Source organism: Oncorhynchus tshawytscha, linkage group LG25 (genome assembly GCF_018296145.1).
Source record: "Oncorhynchus tshawytscha isolate Ot180627B linkage group LG25, Otsh_v2.0, whole genome shotgun sequence".
In the NCBI taxonomy this organism is placed as follows: Eukaryota; Metazoa; Chordata; class Actinopteri; order Salmoniformes; family Salmonidae; genus Oncorhynchus; species Oncorhynchus tshawytscha.
Window position 1 is genome coordinate 8,305,675 of NC_056453.1, and position 23,433 is coordinate 8,329,107.

Genomic DNA, 23,433 nt, shown 5'->3' on the forward strand with positions numbered 1-23,433 from the left:
GGGCCCTCAGATCTTCAAAAGGTTCTAAAGCTGCACCATTGAGAGCATATTGACTGGCTGCATCACCACTTGGTACGACCACTGCAAGGCACCCGATTGCAAGGCGCTACAGAGGGTGGTGAGTATATCACTGGGGCCAAAGACTCCAACCAACCAAGCCATAGACGGTTCTCTCTGCTACCGCACGGCAAGCCGGTACCAGTGCACCAAGTCTGGAACCAACGGGACCTTGAACAGCTTCTACCCCCAAGCCATAAGACTGCTAAACAAGACTGCTAAATAGCTAATCAAATGGCTACCCGGAATCCCTGCATTGACCCTGCTTTGTGTAACCGATGTGAAATGACTAGTTAGTTAGCGGTGGTGCGCGCTATTAGCATTTCAATCGGTGACGTCACTCACTTTGAGACCTTGAAGTAGTGGTTCCCCTTGCTCTGCAAGGGCCACGGCTTTTGTGGAGCGATGGGTAACGATGCTTCGTGGGTGTCAGTTGTTGATGTGTGCAGAGGGTCCCTGGTTCGAGCCCGGGTATGGCCGAGGGGACGGACTAAAGTTATACTGTTACATTTGCACTAACTGTCTTGCACACACACATACATACTCACACATACACATACATACATGTCACTGGCCTACACACAATAACCCATGCCAAAGTGGACTTGTGTTTCTTGGCACTTTTACAAATGAATTCAAAATGTAAAGCTGAAACTGATTGAGTCAATAAGAACTCAAACCCTTTTTTTTTTGGCAAACCTAAATAAGTTCAGAAGTAGAAATGTTATTAACAAGTCACATAAGTTGCATGGACAGAGTTGCAACAATAATGTTTAACAATTATCTGTAAGGTCCTTCAGTTGAGCAGGGAATTTTAAACACCGATTCAACCACAAAGACCAGGGAGATTTTCCAATGCCTCGCAAAGAAGGGCACCTATTGGTAGATGGGTAAAACATGTAAAAAGCAGACATTGAATACCCCTTTGAGCATAGTGAAGTTATTAATTACACTTTGGATGGTGTATCAATACATCCAGTCACCACAAAGATACAGGCGTCCTTCCTAAACTCAGTTGCCGGAGAGGAATGAAACCCCGGAGGGATTTCACCATGAGGCCAACGGTGACTTTAAAACAGTTACAGATTTTAAAAGGCTGTGATAGGATAAAACTGAGGATGGGTCAACAACATTGTAGTTACTCCACAATACTAACCTAAATGACAGTGGAAAGAAGGAAGCCTGTACATGATCAAAATTTTCACAAATGTGAATCCTGTTTGCAACACGGCACTAAAGTAATACTGCACAAGTAATCACTTTACCCCTTCCTTATATGTACAGAACTACCTACAATGATCTTGTATTTCTGTAAATCGACTCGGTACTGGTACTCCCTGTATACAGCCATGTTATTTTTTACTCATAATTGTTATTCATTATTCAATATGTATTCATTCCTCGTGTCACTATTTATATATATATTTTTCAAATCTTTAACTCTGCAATGTTGGAAACGGACCCATAAGCATTTCACTGTTAGTCTACACATGTTGTTTATGAAGCATGTGACAAATACAATTGGATTTGATTTAAACATCCACTACATCTTCATTTTGACTTTAAATGGCCATTATTTGTCTCTCTTTACGACTCCATCTAGGATTCCACAGTTGAATGGAATTCAACCAAAGTGCCTGTCCTCCTGAACATACATGACAAAACAAAGCTCAATCCCAACCACTTTTCAATTAACCTGTCATCAGGCTTGAGCCTAGTTACCAAGGAGGGAGGATGGGGGAACAGGTGGCCCCCTTTGGTTTGGGGTGCAGGAGTTATTTAAATCCCATTTATACTAGTCTGTGTGACCTTTAATTCAATTCGGACCACGGATGACAGAGAAAGTGGCCTGGAATCCATCCCCTTTGGACCAGACCTTGACTTTCAACGAACAAAACCAAACACACTGCGCCACAACTAAGTCTTCTTGTCCAAACAAAGTAGATGAAACCCTCCAAACGTTCAGCGGAAAGGAGCGTCTCTCTCATTTATTACAAAATCCAAAACACGAGAGAGGAAGAGACAGAGCTGATAGCTTCTAGGCTGCACTGGTAGAGCTCCCCTAGCCAAAATGTCAGTGGCTATCTGCCCCTGTTGTTTTACTGTATGCAAATGAACCTGGTCCAGAATGCAATGGAATCAAAGTCATATCTGAACTTCATGCCGTATAAGGAACATAACAGAGAATCACGTTATAAGCCCATCCTATCCGTGTGTGACATATAAACGCTGCACTGGCCGCTGTACCTCGCAGGTTCTACTGACAGATAAGGTTTTCACTGGCGGTCAACTCAGAGTACGGTCCAAGACACCTCATGACACTACCACACTCACATATCACTCTGCTTTGTGGATGACTTGACTCGTGTCACTAAAAATACGGCAGCTGGCGCTACGCCGCTACAGACTATTTTGTTAAAGAGAATCTTATCATAACAAAAGCCCAGTCACCTCATCCATCCAGTTCTCTGTTCCAGGCCTGCTTCCTTGTCATGGCAATCCCCTCATCCATCTACTTCCTTCCCTTTTCAAAGGCCTTTCCCAGTTAATAGTTGAGGAGACATAAAGTCAACAAAGGGATGGTTAGATTTGCTTGAATCAGTAAACAACAGAACGATGGCTTCTCACCCTCAAAGGGAGCTCCTTGACCAGGCCTCATGGTTTAAACCAGGGATGTGGTTCATACTGGATTTAAAATATATCGCAAGGGTCAAGGAATTGCTCTGACAGCTTGAGGACAAAATTCACCAACAATTAAGGGGCTGGTGATTTAGAATGATTCTTGATTGGTTCAGGGTTCTATCACAGGGTAGCAGTGTAACCTTAAAGTTCACATAATGTACAGTCAGAAATCCTACTCCCCTGACATATTTTTATCCCACCCCTCTGTATAACAAATTCTGATTGGTTGAGAGCAAGCAATACCTCGTCTTATGAAAATACTTATCAACAGGTATAGCAATGTTTCTACTCTTGGTTTGAGCCAAAATGTGAAACTATTTATTAAAAACATGTGTGATTCACACAAACCACAAATACACAATCCAATTTGTTTCAATTGGGATGTTTCTTAAAACACAGACACATAAAGAAGCAATGAGATGATATTTTCCCTAAACTGAAGAGCACCATCTATTGAAGGCTTCTTCCAAATCCAAGATGGAGGCGGTTCTTCTATCAATCGTAAATTGCATTATTAATTATTCAGCGCTATGCATCTCCTTAATTTTCATTCTTTCCTGTTTAAATTAGTGTCATTCATATCATTTATATTGTTATTAATTAAACAGATATACACCTTCAAAAACCCCATGTTAACCCTTAAACCAAAGTGATATATGATGCATGTGAGCTGCCATAGCAGTGTCATGGCCACTCTCTCTCATTTGGTTATTCACCCTTAGTCTCAGCATGGTGTTACGAGCTCAGCAGTTGATCCAGCAAAAATCTCTTGATTTATGTGATAATGACCAGAAGGAGTTAATGTATTCTCCCATTAAAATCTACTTTAGTTATGCTGCAAGTCAATCCGAGGCTGGCTAGAGAGTGAATCATAATGAAGGCAAATGGTAGTTGGGAGGACGAACACATTATATTATATCTATATTGCCATGACGCAACAAATGTGTTATAAAAACAATAAATGGTGTAAAGAGGCTGTCAGTGATTTACATTGAGTAACATAAAAATCTCAAGGTGGCCAGCCTGGTGTGCAGGGTACTGCCCAGACTCAGTGTATCAGCTCAATGTGAAACTACCCTGGTTAGGTGTCAACATAACCTGGGTTAAATTACTCATCGTTACCTGGAGGGCCTTGCCATATACAGCTGCTAACCATCCTATCCAGGAGTGGACTTTCTCCTAATCAGTTTTAGGTGAGCCAAAATGGTTGTGTCCTGGAACTGTTCAAGCTGGGTCAGGTGGGTTAGTAGAGCTGGTGAATTGATGACACACCTCTTACCGGGAGAGAATTAGGATAGGAACCATACTGTTTCTCCTCAGTCCCTAGCACTAGCCTCATTCCTGTGTCTTTTGCTGAGAAAGATACTGCATTGAGTCGGAGTAGAGAAAAAACAGGGCCAAGACCTGACCCCAGTGTGAACCCTGGTGATGAGGTGAACCAGAAGGCAGAGGCTGCCCCCCAGGCCTGGGGGACAGAGAGAGGGAGGAATGCTGCTTTGGAAGACAGAGCGACAGTGTGACCCCCTCCGACACTGTCCTTAATTAGGAAAAAGGATCCACTCAGTGCACCCTCACCCTGCCCAGCACTCCATCTGCACACAGCCCAGGCTAAATGGAGACATTTCTCCTCATTACAGTAGGAGAGCCTCCTTCTTCCCTGTGTGTGCATCCCTCCACAAAGCCACCATCAGGGGGAGGAGGAGAGACACAGAGGCTCTGAGGTTAAAGTCCAAATGTCCTCCCTGCCCCCAACTCCAACCACTGATCTGATTTGGATTTTACTTATCGATACGCAGAGCATATAGAATCAATCTTGTAATGTATGCTTCTGAGCAAAAGCAGTAGAGGTAGAGATCCATGTTTTATTTATGTAAATAGAATGTACAGTATGTTATGTATCGGTATTGTGATAGCAACGAGAGGTCAAATATTAGCCTCTGTGTAGGCCAATGGCTATGAGAGGGAGCAGATCGCTTGCCTTTCTGTGCCTCTGTGCAGGATAAAAAATATTGTGTCAGTCCTGCCAGGCTCTGCTGCTTTCCCATTCCCTGTGCCAGTGTTCAGGGGCAGAGGGAGCAATCTTAAGTGACATCAGGTTCCCCCTGGGAAGCCATAAGGAGTGACTATATCGCACTAAATTCCCTCTCATAGATTTACAACCACTATTCAAATGCTTAACTGCAGATACAATTATCCTCTAATCACAGGGAATGGCTTTCAGCCGCCTCACTGACACTTGGAAAAACTACAGTTGGGATACAAATACCAACAATGGCGGAGCACGGCCCACAGGAAAGTTTGTCTATCTGTGATAAATCACTGAATACAACAGCAAACCAATAAGGGAGTTTCGGATGAAAATGTATAAATCTAGGTCGGCATAGAGTGGGAATAAAAACTAAAAGGGATTTCGTTTACATACATATTGGCAATTGCCATCATTTACATCAGGAAGCAAAGTACAACTGTTTTGTGCTAATATTGTGGGAACTGAGAAGTAGCAGCAAAAAAATCAAAGTAAGCTATACCTGGGATTAATGTATAAATTATCATCTAAAAAGTCAAATTAAAGCCATTTTGGATAAGATAATAATTGTCTTACTAGTTGTATGTTTTGATAGAGGCTATTGTTGCGAAATGGATTGAGTATAAGACATGCAACATAACGTTTTTCTATGGAAATATAAAATAATATCCATTTGTTTTGTTTACATACAAATCTAAATAAAGATTTCTCAGCCAGCCAATAAGGGGGGAAATGTCTAGAACTTTAGAGTTTCCTTGATCATGTCATCTGTCTCATGAAAACCTCAGTGGTTCTTCCATTTGTGGGAAAATATTGATCATTATTAGCCATTCTAATGTACCAATACATTTTATTTGATGAGAAACAAGGGCTAAAACTGGTGGAAGATACTGTACATTGTACAGATACTGTACACTGCTGTTTGAATAGAATAAGCCTCGCTCTATGATTAGATTTAGCCCATTATTGTTTGCATTGTGGTGTGCTTGCTGATGAGTGTTATTTAATCATTTTACTTGATTTTTAAATCAATTTAACTAGGGAATTTGAAAGTTGCTGTTTTCCTTTTCCAACTACCCAATTAAGAATTTTGTCTTTCATTTTCCATTTTAATTTTCAAAGTGTATGCAAATTGCTTCTTGGAGGCGTGAACCAAGAGAGCCATACCACACCGTCATACATCCCAGCCATGCCGGGCTTCTGTACATGGATTTTAAACTAGTGTAACCAACTCACAGGCTGCGAACCAAGCCAACCCAGGTCTCCCGCGAACCAGAAAAGCATAGACTTGAAGCTGAAGCCTAGCATTGATTCGGGGAGCGAATGCAACTTCCGATCTCAGGCAAGGTTAGGCCTTCATGTGTGGTAACTGAATCACCTCAGTTACAATTCACCCTCCTTTGACCTCCTCCTCCTCACAGAGACAAACCTGAGCCACAGGACAAATATAACAAACAGGGTTTGAACAACAGTCTTCTGCACATCAGAAGAGCACATTAGTCCACTAAACCAAAGCCTATAGCCAATGCAACTATTCAGGCAACTATTCAAGGTTACTCATCATGCGAACTACTAACCAGGAAGAAGTGGTTCGGTGACTACCCACAACCCACATGTGATGAATAACTTTGCCTTGTGTTGAGTAACTTTGGCTTAGCAGGCTAATATGTTCTTCTGGTTTACAAAACACCAGATTCAAACCCCGGTGGCTACACTAGTCTAAAATCAATCCACAGCCAGCGTGACATGTCTAGGATGTACAACTACATGGTGGTGCCGTGTTTCTCTTCTGGTTCACGCCTCCAGGAAATAATTTGCATACACTTTGAAAGTGAAAGTGAAAAGAGAGAGGTTGGAAAATGAAAACAGCCACTTTCCATTTCACTTTGCTCATTGCATTTACGATTTTCTGTTAATCATCTGCCATTTTCTGTTTACCATTAACCGTTTTTCGATTTTCATTTTAACTTTGTAATTTCATTGTGGCATGAATCATGTGCAGTTATATGAAAATATAAATGCATTTATAATGTTGTGCATTTCAATTGAGCATTTAAGTTTTGCATTTTGGAACTGGCACTGATCACCCTCCCTATGTGTCTGATTATTTGTACATTGTCATTTTTTGTATTGGTTATAGAATATGAATATTTCTTAGACACTTATATGGGCTTTACTGAATCAACAATAAAAATCATTTGATTTTTAATCCATGTATCAATGTAGTAACATAATTTGTAATTTATGAGAACAATAAACATACAACAAAAATAACCAGAATTGAAAATATCTGTGGCACAGTGGTAATTTAGTGCCAAAAGTCCAATAAAGTAATCTGCTATTTGAATAGAATACGCCTCGCTCTATGATTAGATTTAGCCCATTATTATTTGCATTGTGGTGTGCTTGCTGATGAGTGTTATTTAATCATTTTACTTGCTTTATAAATCAATTTAACTTATGGATCAACACTATATTAATATAATGTTGAGAGCTTCTCGTGTTTGGAATACACTGACATCAGACACACATAACTGCACCACCTATCACACTTTCACAAAAAACATGAAGACATGGCTAAAGGCCAATCAGATTTGTGAACATAATCCCTAGCTGTGTATTGCCACTTTCCATGTTGTCTGTAGCTTGTGAGGTGTGGAAACACTTTGTTGCTTTTATGGATATTATCTTGTTGCTTTTTGTGCTATGTTACTCTGTGTGCATGCTGCGTCTTGCTTGTCCTATGTTGCTCTGCGTGTGCTCACTGCTCAATGATTGTCTGTATTGTTATTGTAATTGTTTTTAATAACCTGCCCAGGGACTGTGGTTGAAAATGAGCCGGCTGGCTAATACCGGCACTTTTACTGAAACGTTGATTGAGATGTGCACTGTCCCTGTAAAAATAAAAATAAAACTCAAATCTATCTACAAATCTATCTACATAGGCCTATTATGTAGTGAATTCACATAAAATGGTTTCAATCATTGATATACACATTTTCCATGAGCTGTTTATTCAGAGGGGAGAGATCTATTGCTAACAATGTTTTTGTTTTCAGAAGAAGGCAGACAGATCTGCATTAGGACAAACTCCCAAACTCAGGATTAATCCTCGCATGACTATTATCAGTAGAACAATCTAATCCGGCCGCAAGACGCTACAGAGGGTAGTGCGTACAGCCCAGTACATCACCGGGGCCGAACTTCCTGCCATCCAGGACCTATATACTAGGTGGTGTCAGAGGAAAGCCCAAAAAATTGTAAAAGACTCCAGTCACCCAAGTCATAGACTGTTCTCTCTGCTACCGCACGGCAAACGTTACCGGAGCGCCAAGTCTATGTCCAAAAGGCTCCTTAACAGCTTCTACCCCCAAGCCATAAGTCTGCTGAACAATCAATCAAATGGCCACCTGGACTATTTACATTGACCCCCTTTGTTTTTACACTGCTGCAACTCGCTGTAGAAATTACCTCGACTAACCTGTACCCCCGCACAATGACTCGGTACCGGTACCCCTGTATATAGCCTCGGTATTGTTATTTTATTGTCTTACTTTTTTATTTTATTTTTTACTTTAGTTATTTAGTAAATATTTTCTTAACTCTATTTCTTCAACTGCATTGTTGGTTAAGGGCTTGTAAGTAAGCATTTCACGGTAAAGGCTACACCTGTTGTATTCGGCAGATGTGACAAATAACATTTTATTCGATTTTTTGACAATATTAAGTACTGTGTTTTTACAAGATTGAGTGTGTTCTTTTCCACACAGAGTGATCACACACTATTTCCCTGAGATAAGGCTAAGTTACAATACAGGCTACAATATATCGTTGGAGATCATTTCCATTGTAGATAAGCAATCTGCTCACAAAGTACAGGCACATGGTTCCACACAGAGGCAACCCTGTCACGCTGACACACACAGTGTGATTGGCTCTCCAGAGGTATCCCTGATGAACAAGAGAGATGCATCGAATTCAGTGTCCTCAAATAACTCCACAAGGGCATGTTAATGACCTCAAAGTGCTACATTAAAGCCCCAATTAAACAAAGGAATCCCAGAGGCCTTGGAAGCTGTTGTGCCACCATCTTTGCACAGGCCAACACATCTCTCTACTCTCCATTTATTACCCTAAGAAATCAGCGGGCCACCTGGGCTTGGCATCAAAACTTGATTCATCACCAGAAATGGATTCAAGTGGAGAGAAAAATCAAATTCTCATTTGCAAGATAGGAGGGGGGAGAGGCAAGGGAGTGAATGCAGGAGATACCTGGGAAGCCTAACCTCTGGGTGAACCTAGCGCATGGTGATAGTTTTGCTATTTGTCTGTGTCATTGAAAGCTAAAGGGGAGATTAGATCCACCCAGCCCGGGCTTCCCACTCTGCATGCTGTCTATGTAGACCATGGGTGTCAAACACACAGCCCGCGGGCCGGATCTGGCCTATGATGGGGGTTTGAGTAAAAAAAATTTTTAAAATACATTTAAAATAAACTCAATTTACTTTTAAATTACTAAAACCAAATTGAAACTGTGCAGAAACTATAATGGGCTTACATTCATACAGTTTTTTTGATTGTGTCCAGCTCGCAAAAAAACCACCAAACAGTCAGGGAGCCAAAAACATTTCCAAAACTATGTATAGAGAACAATTTATTTCAATTTTTGACGGCGAGGAAATAAGACATTTTCAGTGCTGTCCTCTGGACCTCGTCGAATATCGAATGCGGCCCCCGGGGCAAAATGTGTTCGACACCCCTTAATGTAGACTGTTACACGTTGACATTCTCACAGCCCTGTTTTCTCTGTGTTTTACCAAAGACTTACACCAGAAAAACAATTAAACAAAGGAAATTAAGGAGAAAGCTGAAACAAAATAGCTTTTTACAGAAGCTGCCAGAAAACAACATGGCAGAGCTTGTAGTGGGGGCGAGGAGACAAGAGTGATGGATGCCCCTCAGTTAATGACATCTAAATCCCCCCCTTCAAGCAGTCCTCTCCTCTTGCCAGGCAGCATGAGAGAGTGAGAGTGTTGGAGATGAATAGTCTAAACAGGGAGAGAGGGCGCAGAAGGAGAGCGAGGGGGAGAAAAGGAGCAGGGAGAGAAAGGAAAAACTATCAGCATCTGCAGCAGCACAGTAGCCCCAGGGGAATAGCGTGAACTTTTGAACCCTGATGGCAGGGCCAGCATCATGCTGAGCCTGTTCCAGTTTTGTAATGTGTCTCTTGACTAAAGTAGAGGAGAAGAGCGAGGGAAAAGGAGAGAGTGAAGGAGAAAGGAAAAAAGAACATGGTCATTAATATGTTCTGTGCATCCTGCAAATGAGTAGCATGAGTGACTTGAAATCCATGCACCAATGAACACTGGAAAATGAATTTCCCTGTTTTCTGAAGGGTGGGTATTTCCAAGTCAAAAGAAATGTAGATCTGTGGAGTTACTATGGGCAGCCAGGTCAATATTCTAGACAAGGTTACTGGGTTCTGACAGGTCACAGATTGACCAGCCAAGAGGCCAGGGGTCAGAAGTTCACTGAGTCGATAGACAACATGACCACTCACAGGGAGAGCCAGGTCTGTTTCTCACAGAACTTCTAAACACTGTAGCTGAGTCAGCAAAGTACCAGCTAAAATAAAGATAATCTGTATCTTAGGTATTTTTGTATTTGTATTTATTAGTTACCAAGGCAGCAGCTACATTTTCTGAGGTCCAAACACATTAAGGCAATTACATTACACATGAACAAAAATATAAGACAGTACATCATGTAACATTATTACACCACTGGATAGCTACAATACAAAATGTATAATAACCACCATACAACAATATTACAATGCACGTGTGTAGAGTGCATGTGCTAGCGTATATGTGTGTATGCATGTGTCTGTACCTCTGTGTGTCTGTACCTCTGTGTGTGTGTGTGTGTGTGTGTGTGTGTGTGTGTGTGTGTGTGTGTGTGTGTGTGTGTGTGTGTGTGTGTGTGTGTGTGTGTGTGTGTGTGTGTGTCTTTTTACAGTCCCCTCTGTTCCATAAGGTGTATTTGTATCTGTTTTTTAAATATGATTCTACTGCTTGCATCAGTTACCTGATGTGGAATAGAGTTCCATGTAGTCATGGCTCTATGCAATACTGTGCGCCTCCCATAGTCTGTTCTGGACTTGGGGATAGTGAAGAGACCTCTGGTGGCATGTCTTGTGGGGTCTGCATGGGTGCCTGAGCTGTGTGCTAGTAGTTTAAACAGACAGCTCGTGCATTCAGCTTGTCAGCTTTCAAAAACAAGTAGTGATGAAGTCAATCTCTCATCCACTTTGAGCCATGAGAGATTGACATGCATATCATTAATGTTAGCTCCCTGTGTACATTTGTTCTGAGCCAATTGTCATTCTCCTAAATCCCTGTTTGTGGCACCTTACCACACGACTGAACAGTAATCCAGGTGCGACAAAACTAAGGCCTGTAGGACCTGCCTTGTTGATAGTGTTGTTACAGTAAGTAGGCAGAGCAGTGCTTTATGGACAGATTTCTCCCCATCTTAGCTACTGTTGTATCAATGTTTTGACCATGAGAGTTTTACAATCCAGGGTTACTCCAAGTAGTTTAGTCACCTCAATTTGCTCAATTCCTGATTCTACCTGGAGTATGTTGGAGAGGCTTCCAATAAAGAGCACCCTATGTGTTCTGTTAGACAGGTAACTCTTTATCCACAATATAGCAGGAGGTGTAAAGCCATAACACGTATGTTTTTCCAACAGCAGACTATGATCAATAATGTCAAAAGCCGCACTGAAGTCTAACAAAACAGCCCCCACAAATCTTTTTATCATCAATTTCTCTCAGCCAATCATCAGTCATTTGTGTAAAAAGTGCTGTGCTTGTTGAATGTACTTCCCTATAAGCATGCTGAAAGCTGTTGTCAATTTGTTTACTGTAAAATAGCATTGTATCTGGTCAAGCACCATTTTTGGTAACAGGCTGATTGGTCAGCTATTTGAGCCAGTAAAGAGGGCTTTACTATTCTTAGGTAGCGGAATGACTTTTTTCCCTCCAGGCCAGAGGGCACACACTTTCTAGTAGGCTTAAATTGAAGATATGGCAAATAGGAGTGGCAATATCATCTGCTATTATCCTCAGTAATTTTCCATCCAAATCGAGGTTTAACAGCTTCCTCCACTAAAACCACTTACTATACAGAGGCCATTCAAGGTCTAGCCACAACCCCACAAATCTCTTTATTTATTTAGTCCTGCGTTATCTTTGACTGGGGCAGGTGCATCTTTAGATACTTTATACTACCCACTAACCTTTTTCCTCAATGCAATTTTGTTCTCGATAGCATAGTTATAACTGATAGCATAATATAATTGAAAGCAAACTCTTTCCGAACTAAATTATACCAATCAAAACACAAAAATGTTACGTTAGCACACTCTTTGGCAATTTAAATTCTAGATTTACATTATATTGACCCAATGTAAGAAACATGTGATACAATTTATCTGAAATGACTATTTCAAATTCAAAATGTTTATCTTGGCCTTTTTCTAATTGGCCTTAATTGATGCAGGAAATAGTGTTGGCACTATCAGAGCTGGAGCCTGCTGCCCATTGTCTCCGATATCTATCAGTCAGCAGACACAAGGGCCCAGGCTACCTGCATTCTCTGATACCACACAGTAGCTCTGCCTACCCCTGCTTCTAACGAACAGATCTTTCTCACCACTCGGACATGTTCGTCAATAGATCATAGCAATCAATGGGATCAATAAAGAGACACTAATCATCTGGTGAGATATCAGTTTGAGAGTTGGTGCCTGTTTCAGCTTTAACATGTCCTGCATGTGTTCAATAACAAATATGTCCACTATGAAACATATTGTTAGATGTTTTACTAAATCAATAATCACACCTTTTCTACACACCTGAACAAATATAGGAGATAACAATATATGAGCACAATCATTATGACTACAAAAATGTTGCAGAAGCAGAGATACAGTATCAAAACCCAATCTCCTCTGGCCGCTCCTGATACAATGGTGTGATGCAAATAATTTCATTGCTTCGGCTGCCAACCAATATCACAATATTCTTTTAAGACAGATCGTAAACTTGACCCTGCAAAATGGCATGCCAAGACTCATAGTACTTTGACCCCCATCTCCTACTTCCCTCCCTCCGCTTCCCAAGTCCTCCTCACACTGGAGGAGTGCTGGGTGGTGATGGGGGCTGTTGTCAACCGGGCTAGGGTGAGACTGCTGGCACGGTCAGGTCAACTGTGTGGTCGGCGGGTGAAACGCAGTTCAAATTACCATGCAGACACATAGGGAAACAATAGAGGGTCCATCTGTTCCTGTCAGCCATTACAAATCTGGTGTCACTGGAGACAACAGGCCAGGCCAATTAGTGAAACAACACTGTGTCGGTGACTACATCGAATACACTTATTCAACACTCAGGTTAGGGAGCAGAGAAATAGAGGCAGTCAAATTCCCATGTCAAATACCTACTGAGTGTCATGGGTCTCCTCTACATAGGGGAACCAACTGAACACATAACATCCATTTTCCTATACTTACTTCCTGCAGTTCTTTCAAGCCCTTGTAAACTCAGCAAAAAAAGAAACGTCCTCTCACTGTCAACTGCGTTTATTTTCAGCAAACTTAACATAACAAGATTCAACAACTGAGACATAAACTGAACAAGTTCCACAGACATGTGACTAACAGAAATGGAATAATGTGTCCCTGAACAAAGGGGGGGGTCAAAATCAAAAGTAATAGTCAGTATCTGGTGTGGTCTTCCCTGTAACCCACAGCGTTGAGATTGCGTGCAATGACAACAAGCTCAGTCCAATGATGCTGTGACACACCGCCCCAGACCATGACGAACCCTCCACCTCCAAATCGATCCCGCTCCAGAGTACAGGCCTCGGTGTAACGCTCATTCCTTCGACGATAAACGCAAATCCGACCATCACCCCTGGTGAGACAAAACCGCGACTCGTCAGTGAAGAGCACTTTTTGCCAGTCCTGTCTGGTCCAGCAACAGTGGGTTTGTGCCCATTGGTGACGTTGTTTCCGGTGATGTCTGGTGAGGACCTGCCTTACAACAGGCTTATAAGCCCTCAGTCCACCCTCAGTCAGCCTATTGCGGACAGTCCGAGCACTGACGGAGGGATTGTGCGTTCCTGGTGTAACTCGGGCAGTTGTTGTTGCCATCCTGTACCTGTCCCGCAGGTGTGATGTCCAGATGTACTCATCCTGTGCAGGTGTTGTTACACGTGGTCTGCCACTGCGAGGACGATCAGCTGTCCATCCTGTCTCCCTGTAGCGCTGTCTTAGGCGTCTCACAGTGCGGATATTGCAATTTATTGCCCTGACCACATCTGCAGTCCTCATGCCTCCTTGCAGCATGCCTAACGCATGTTCATGCAGATGAGCAGGGTCCCTGGGCATCTTCATTTTGTGTTTTTCAGACTCAGTAGAAAGAACTCTTTAGTGTCCTAAGTTTTCATAACTGTGACCTTAATTGCCTACCGTCTGTAAGCTGTTAGTGTCTTAACAACCGTTCCACAGGTGCATGTTCATTAATTGTTTATGGTTCCTTGAACAAACATGGGAAACAGTGTATAAATCCTTTACAATGAAGATCTGTGAAGTTATTTGGATTTTTACCTTTGAAAGTCAGGGTCCTGAAAAAGGGATGTTTCTTTTTTTTGCTAGGTTATCTTTAGAAATTCTATTGTTTATTATTCTCATAAGGCTAAATACATTAAAAGAATTTGGGATTTTTACTGAGTTGAGAAAAATAAGAAGCCCGCACACCGCTTTTGCTAGTATAACTGCTCTTTAATAAGCTTTACATATCGGCCTCAAGGCCATAGACATTGCTCCACCCACATCCATTCAATGCAATGTCGACATAAGGGTGCAAATTAAAAACACTCACAAGAGCTCTGACGAAGGGATTGAGGCCGATACGTAAAGCTTAATAAAGAGCAGTGATACTAGCAAGAGCGGTGTGCGGGTTTCTTCTTTTTTTCTCTTCTTATTCAACTGTTACCATGCACCTGCAACAAAGATAGCTCAGACGTGCGATTGCCTTTAGGATTTTTACTGAGTTAAAAGTTGAGCTCACATAGGCCTTTGTGGTTTGGGGCACTGGAAGGGCCGTGCTACTAAAAACAGTGACGCATATCCAGTGTCGGGGAATCTACTCTGAAAGTATAATTCACAAAACGACCAATTATTTCACACCGAAAGAAGTTAAGATGCACTAAAGCTACCCTGACGAAAAATATAGTTGACTTAACTAAAGTTACTTTAAAGAAGTAGTTCACTACATCCATACCACTTCGTGAAAGGTTGTCATATGGAAATCTGAAATGAACTGAAAAGAACTGCAAGAACTTTGGGGTCATATGTTAAGAGAATCATATGTTAAGAGAATCATATGTTAAGAGAATCATATGTTAAGAGAATCATATGTTAAGAGAATCATATGTTAAGAGAATCATATGTTAAGAGAATCATTAAGAGAATCATATGTTAAGAGAATCATATGTTAAGAGATTGTGTAACGTAGCCTATTAAACACAAGAACAATGTTTCAAGTGAGAATTAGGCAGGGCTGACGCCGAAAAAGAAAGGAAATGATTGCCTACTTCACCCATATTTTATTTTTGCTAAAAAAAGTTGTGTTGTTCCAATAGTTAGCTAAACACTCCTACATGGCAAAAAAAAAAGTAATTAACTACTAAAAACACTACCCAGATGTGAATTTAGTTGAACTACCACCAAGCTACTGCGAAACGTAGTTAAATTACTAGTTGAACTACATGTAGTTCACTACACTCCAACACCGCATATCCAGCTTCTGTAATTAAACCATGAATAACTGTTCTTTCTAAAATGTTATTGATTCCATTGGCTCATCATTTCATTATTTTCACACACACCCTCTTCCTTTGAAATGCCCCACTCTGCAAAGCGAGTAAAGCCATATCTGTCATTTACTCTGGGTAGTGAACAGACAGTGAACTATGAACTCCAGCAGCCCTGGAGGAAAAGGCACAGGCCTGTATAACCTAAATAGAGAAGTTATACGTAGGAAGTTACAGAAACAGATGCCCATCATCTATGTCATGGCATAACACCCACTGAGTGCATGGGGCACCCAAGGCTCTAGGTGAGTCACTGTGCCACTTCTGAAAAACCAGTCAAGTACTACCTTGTCTCATATAACTAAAGATAGAGAGACAGAGAGAGAGAGACAGATAGAGAAACTAGAGAGAGGAAGATGGAGAGCAAGACTGACAAAGGGAAGAGAGATGGAACACACATGGCTTCTCAGCTACAGTGTTGTATTTCAAACTGAGTTGGGAATGGAGAGCAGGGTAAGGGTTAATCAATCACCTCAATCGCCTTGAGCTACAGAGCGCACTTCGTGTGGGCTGATCTTAGAGAAACTGACTTAACACCTCTGCCTGCCCCGGTACACACGGATGGATACACTGAGGGCTCCAGAGTACTCTCACCCCTGAGAGCTCTTGGTCACCTATCAGTTCTGTGTGAACAATCCCCACACCCTTAGTATTCCCACCAACACCCCATTTGTGCAGCAGATCCAACCACTAGAGGGCAAGCTGTTACTTGACACCCATTTTATGTCCTGGCATAATTTAGGTAAAGTGCACAGCAAGAGTTCCTATGCTTTATTTTATTTATTTTGTTTTAACTTTATGTTCCCCTTACAAATCGCAAATATAATGTAGCAAACACCCTCTTGACATGCCCAATGCAGCTGTTTTTTAAAATCTCAATATCAAATCATTTGTGGGTAACAATTAAGTACCTTACTGTAAATAGTTTCCCATTAAAATTGTCCAAAAAAAAAATGATTTTCTGCAAAAATCTATTTCTCAAGCATGATTATTGCTAGGACTGTCTGGGAGTGATCTGAGTGAGGGACCTAATAGGATGGATAAGTAAACTGAAAACTAGCTGATGTTGGCAGAGAGGTTTGAAATTCTCTTTGTTATTGGTCTATTAACTTGTACCGCCTGGTGATGTCTCCAGGCAAGCCAAAACTCCACCCATGCAAAAACTGCTGATTGGAAGGTCCTGTGTAACTTGCATTTTCAACCAGAAACTATCAGGAAATACATCTATTCACATTGTTTCACACTTGTACAGTGTTAGTTTCATCAGCTGCTGTACAAAATGATTCAAAACACAGGAAAAACAGAATTTTGACTGCACTGGGCCTTAAACACATGTGCACGTTGCATTGAAACACACACACACACACACACACACACACACACACACACACACACACACACACACACACACACACACACAAACCAAGCCTTTACTCACACTCAGGAGAGCCCTCGTCCTGGTAGTCAGAGGCCACAGACAGGTCGTCTGAGGGGGCCGAACGGCCCAGACTTGAGCTCTGGTTGTCATCTGAACTGTCCTCCTGTCTGGACTCAGCTAGAAAGGCACCAACACAATATCAGGGTCAGGAAGCCAGTGGGAGAACTTTCAAAAGCAAACAGGAAATGCCCTAATATTATGTAGTGTTGTGTTGTCTCTCTTGTTGTAATGTGCGTTTTGTCCTATATTTATATTGTATTTATTTTTAATTTTTAATCCCAGACCCCAGTCCCTGCAGGAGGCCTTTTGCCTTTTGGTAGGACGTCATTGTAAATAAGAATTTGTTTTTAACTGACTTGCCTAGTTAAATAAAGGTTAAATAAAAAGAAAGAAAGAAAAATAATATGGCCAAAAGTATTAGATGCTTGAATTCATGTCAGTGCACACAAAATAGCCTAAGTTACACCTCAAGTAAGGATTCAACCGTTTTATAATGTAAAATATGCAGTCACTTACATCTGAAAGGAAACTCCTGAAGATTTCTGCAAAATAAAAGTTGGACATGAGTTAAATTTAGACTGCAAATTAATTTAAACACAAATAGGTTGTAAGGTTTTTTGGGTGTTGATAGTTCTTTAAATTGCTTCAAACACTCTACTTTGGCTTCCTGCTTCACAGACCACAAGACAACCTCTTGCAAACAAGTGCAACGTGCACAGAGTAGTATGTGGTGCAGATATCTCAGATTGCAGTTATCTATTAATTTCCTCTCGTTCTTGCTTTCACACATATTTTTGTTTCACAAACCACATTTCCATCCACAGTTTTTATGCGAGTAGTCATACTGAATAAAAAGAAATCACAAAAGTTGCGATGGAAGTTAAAGTACAATTTTATAAACTCGGACAAGTCATTTATTCGTTTGTCATGATGGGATCTCTTCTTTTTTTCTTTTTAAAAATGAATTATGTGAGAAATGGAGGTGCGCAAATATTGATGTAATAACCATCATATTGAAGTAAACTTGGAGTTACGAGATGATATGGTGTGTGTGGTCCTCCCACTACGACTCAGGAAACCATGCAGTTTATTAGGCTACAGATGAAATAACTTATAATGAACTTCATGAGGTGATCTTGATGCTCCGTTCCAATAAATACAGAGGGGCGGATTCTAGTGACATGATGATCGATGCTTGACTGCCATTTGGGGAAAAATAAATAAAATCTATCTCTTATCGATAATAATCTCATCATATAGACTGTATTGAGTAGGGTGCAATTGCAGCCTGCAATTCAGGGTGTTCCTGCATGTGGGCATTCCTGCATCTGCAGGAACCACTCTTTATACTTCTGTTGGTCAATTTAATTTAGGACTCCAGCACAGAAGGTGGTGTTAATGCACGATAACGTTGGATGTCAGCCGCCGATAAAACTCACAGAAGGGGCGACAACGGTAGCTAGCTAGCCTTACACCGGTAGACAGTGTCCTTCGCCCCCGCCTGTCGGCCACTGTTTTCCCGTATTTCTGTTAATGGCGGCAAAGGGCAGGTGTTCGGGAGGCGGGAGCGAAGGACACTGTTTGCTAGCTTAGCCAGCTAGGCCTAAGGAGGACTCTGGTACACAGCATGTGGGAGGTGGGGGGGCGACACCATGTGCTAGCTAACCGGCAAGCTAGTTAGTTCACCGTGTCACTCTAGCCTTCCGTCTGCTGTGCTAGTGGGGACAACCGGTAGACAGTGTCCTTCGCCCCTGCCTGTCGGGCACTGTTTTCCCTCAGTTCTGTTAACACCGCTGAGGGCAGGTGTTCGGCTGGAGAGAAGGACACTGTCTAACGGCTCCCGCTAGAAACTCAGTTAATACTTGTATTTCCCTTTTGACTCACATAAAAAACGTTATACAGGAACCAATGGGGTGCTCAAGGGGGTGTTCATGCAGGAACCAATGAGATACAGGAATGCCCACATGCAGGAATGCCCCGAATTGCAGGCTGCAGGTGCACACTATTGACGGTATCTGCAAACTGTTGGCAAGAGCACGCGTGCCAAAACCAGAGTATACAGAGTAGATTTGCTATTTAACGCAACAGTTTTTGTGACAAAACTATCCTTAGATTTGAAAATGCGATGGAAACACATTGAACTTTAGATTTTTATTTGGTACAAGAAAACTTAAGCTAAAAAGTACATTTTGTGTGCACTACATAATCACAAACAGATTTTTATCCTCAACAAGTTCGTTTAGCGGAAACACACCACTGGTTGGAAAATGTGGATATTTTCTTTCTACAGATTTTAGAATATTCATATGAAAATACAGTGGGGCAAAAAAGTATTTAGTCAGCCACCAATTGTGCAAGTTCTCCCACTTAAAAAGATGAGAGAGGCCTGTAATTTTCATCATAGGTACACTTCAACTATGACAGACAAAATGAGAAAAAAAATCCAGAAATCACATTGTAGGATTTTTAATGAATTTATTTGCAAATTATGGTGGAAAATAAGTATTTGGTCACCTACAAACAAGCAAGATTTCTGGCTCTCACAGACCTGTAACTTCTTCTTTAAGAGGCTCCTCTGTACTCCACTCGTTACCTGTATTAATGGCACCTGTTTGAACTTGTTATCAGTATAAAAGACACCTGTCCACAACCTTAAACAGTCACACTCCAAACTCCACTATGGCCAAGACCAAAAAGCTGTCAAAGGACACCAGAAACAAAATTGTAGACCTGCACCAGGCTGGGAAGACTGAATCTGCAATAGGTAAGCAGCTTGGTTTGAAGAAATCAACTGTGGGAGCAATTATTAGGAAATGGAAGACATACAAGAACACTGATAATCTCCCTCAATCTGGGGCTCCACGCAAGATCTCACCCCGTGGGGTCAAAATAATCACAAGCACGGTGAGCAAAAATCCCAGAACCACACGGGGGGACCTAGTGAATGACCTGCAGAGAGCTGGGACCAAAGTAACAAAGCCTACCATCAGTAACACACTACGCCGCCAGGGACTCAAATCCTGCAGTGCCAGACGTGTCCCCCTGCTTAAGCCAGTACATGTCCAGGCCCGCCTGAAGTTTGCTAGAGAGCATTTGGATGATCCAGAAGAAGATTGGGAGAATGTCATATGGTCAGATGAAACCAAAATATAACTTTTTGGTAAAAACTCAACTCGTCGTGTTTGGAGGACAAAGAATGCTGAGTTGCATCCAAAGAACACCATACTTACTGTGAAGCATGGGGGTGGAAACATCATGCTTTGGGGCTGTTTTTCTGCTAAGGGACCAGGACGACTGATCCGTGTAAAGGAAAGAATGAATGGGACCATGTATCGTGAGATTTTGAGTGAAAACCTCCTTCCATCAGCAAGGGCATTGAAGATGAAACGTGGCTGGGTCTTTCAGCATGACAATGATCCCAAACACACCGCCCGGGCAACGAAGGTCCTGGAGTGGCCTAGCCAGTCTCCAGATCTCAACCCCATAGAAAATCTTTGGAGGGAGTTGAAAGTTTGTGTTGCCCAGCAACAGCCCCAAAACATCACTGCTCTAGAGGAGATCTGCATGAAGGAATGGGCCACAATACCAGCAACAGTGTGTGAAAATCTTGTGAAGACTTACAGAAAATGTTTGACCTCTGTCATTGCCAACAAAGAGTATATAACAAAGTATTGAGATAAACTTTTGTTATTGACCAAATACTTATTTTCCACCATAATTTGCAAATAAATTCATTAAAAATCCTACAATGTGATTTTCTGGATTTTTTTTCTTCTCATTTTGTCTGTCATAGTTGAAGTGTACCTATGATGAAAATTACAGGCCTCTTTCATCTTTTTAAGTGGGAGAACTTGCACAATTGGTGGCTGACTAAATACTTTTTTGCCTCACTGTATGTTGCCAATTGGGTGGAAACCTAGCTACAAACAAGACTCTAAAATCTATATTTTCTATCATCCAAAAAGCCTCAGGAAATGTGAACATCTCATGTAAGATTTAAGTGACACAAGTTTCTTATTGGGAGATAAAGGGGGCTAATTGGGAGGAACAGCACTTCCACGTACCTGGAGTGGACCACCCTGAAGTTATTAAGTAGGACGTCCCGTGTTTCTCTGGCATGTTTACTGAGGTTCTCGTCCTGTAGGATATCTGATACAAAGAGCTCACAGTCTGAAAGACAAGTCAGGCAAGTCACACATTTGATAAGAGGAGGAAAGATGTTTTACCTGTACATCACAATCCTGAAAAGACATTCAAGAAAAGATCATCATAATCTAAGTAGCCAATTCAGATATTTTGTGTCTCATTACCTAGAGCATCAACTCTTCCTGAAAATGTAAATCATTTTAAGTGCCTCAAAACCATGCAATGATATATTCTGTTACAATTTCCACCGGCACATTTAATCACAAACTATATGCCAAGTCACGAGCATATCAGAAATAATGTTATCTTTCATGTTCACACAGGAAAAACAAGTTGAACTTCAGATTTCTTTCTTCCTTTCATTGTAATATTACATAAAGGCGTTAACATATGCAAATGTTGGTCAGAGGGGCCAAGTCAGGTTGCTCTGGTTGCTAGTACATGCAAATATGACAAACGCCAGTATTCCTGTTTGGGAACATTGACAGTTGTCACTACAGGGTGAATCAGATTGAAATCTATGATGGATAACCATAAGGAACTTGCAACATTCTTTTGTCATAAAGACCATAGAATGTGAAATACAGTTAGGCACATGTATAGTAGTTCACAGCGCCACTGTAGATAATAGTGTAATATAAATCCAGACAGTTTGATGAGTTTTAACACAGATCACTGAATTCTGCAGCACATGATTTTGATTTGAATTTTTTTATTTTTTATTTAATGATTTGATTTGATTTGATCATAATGTTAACAGGCATTGTTTTAACAATTCCAAAAATTCAGTAGGCCTACATATAGCAGCAATGTTATACAATATGTCCTCTTATGCAGTGGTGTAAAGTACTTAAGTAAAAATACTTTTAAGTACTACTTAAGTTGTTTTTTTGGGTATCTGTACTTTACTTTACTATTTATATTTTTGACAACTTTTCGTTTCACCCCACTACATTCCTAAATAAAGTCATGTACTTTTTACTCCTTACATTTTCCCTGACACCCAAAAGTACTCATTACATTTTGAATGCTTAGCAGGACAGGAAAATTGCCTAATTCACACACTTATCAAGAGAACATCCCTGGTCATCCCGGCTGCCTCTGATCTGGCAGACTCACTAAACATTAATGCTTAGTTTGTAAATTTTGTCAGTGTGACCCTAGCTATCTGTAAATGTTAAGAACAAGAAAATTGTGTCGTCCGGTTTGCTTAATATAAGACATTTTAAATTATTTATACTTGTACTTTTGATACTTATGTATATTTAAAACCAAATACTTTTAGACTTTTACTAAAGTAGTATTTTGCTGGGTGACTTTTACTTTGACATTTTCTTTTAAGGTATCTTTACTTTTACTCAAGTATGAAAATTGGGTACTTTTTCTACCACTGCTCTTATGAACAATGTTTCTAGTTATACGTAAGAACGTCAAAGATATCGAAAAGCTCACTAAGTATATGATTGAGTACTACATCTTTATGACAATAATTGTACATTACATCACACTGCTTAAAATAAACAATAAATACTGTATATGTATATATATATATATATATATATATATAAAAAGTTACCCTCCAAAAGCCTCCTAATGTCATCAGAGACTGTCCCCATCCTTCTCTCAAAGTTCCAGAAGAATTTTCAGGCAATTTTAATTTTGATACGGTAAATCAGAGCTATACTTTGGTGAAAGGTTATAGTATCTGTGTAGACCTGACCCGTCACACTGTAACAGCTCACTGCTTGAAATGAAAGCCTGTGAATACTCACACACTACATTCATACACTCACACAGCACCTGCACCCTACTATTCTCAAACCAAAACTATTTCCGTGTGTGCATACAGCCAGGGACTAAGCTGATGTGACATATGATATAACAAGCCATATTTACATAAATGGGGCGGAGCATGAGGTGACTAAAAGCTTCCTTTGAATGGTGTTCTTCAGTTGTTATATCATATGTCACATCAGCTTATTCAAAGTCCCTGGCTGTAAGCATCCAACCTCAAGTATGTCTATTAGAGTCCAGTTAACATGGTGACACCGGGTAGCATGGGTGGAAGAATCTGGTTTAGCCAACTCCTTTGTTTTATCATCGATACACCTTGTTTTCTGGACCACAATAAAAGACTTGG

General features: G+C 40.9%; 1 protein-coding gene across 3 annotated transcripts in view; it reads right to left on the bottom strand.

Annotated features, from left to right (window-relative positions):
* LOC112224145 (src kinase-associated phosphoprotein 1) overlaps nt 1-23,125 on the bottom strand; it is a 47,539-nt gene extending 24,414 nt beyond the window's left edge. For 2 of the 3 annotated variants that reach the window (XM_042305910.1, XM_024387493.2), the window contains exons 1-4: nt 22,870-23,125; nt 21,212-21,317; nt 17,664-17,689; nt 17,148-17,264 (exon numbers count right to left, since the gene is read on the bottom strand). In XM_042305910.1, coding sequence (XP_042161844.1) covers nt 17,148-17,264; nt 17,664-17,689; nt 21,212-21,317; nt 22,870-22,909 — 289 coding nt within the window. In that variant the 5' untranslated portion in view covers nt 22,910-23,125. The remainder of the gene's footprint in view (nt 1-17,147; nt 17,265-17,663; nt 17,690-21,211; nt 21,318-22,869) is intronic. The other variant, XM_024387494.2, reaches the window with a different exon arrangement.
* Nucleotides 23,126-23,433: the final 308 nt, after the last annotated feature.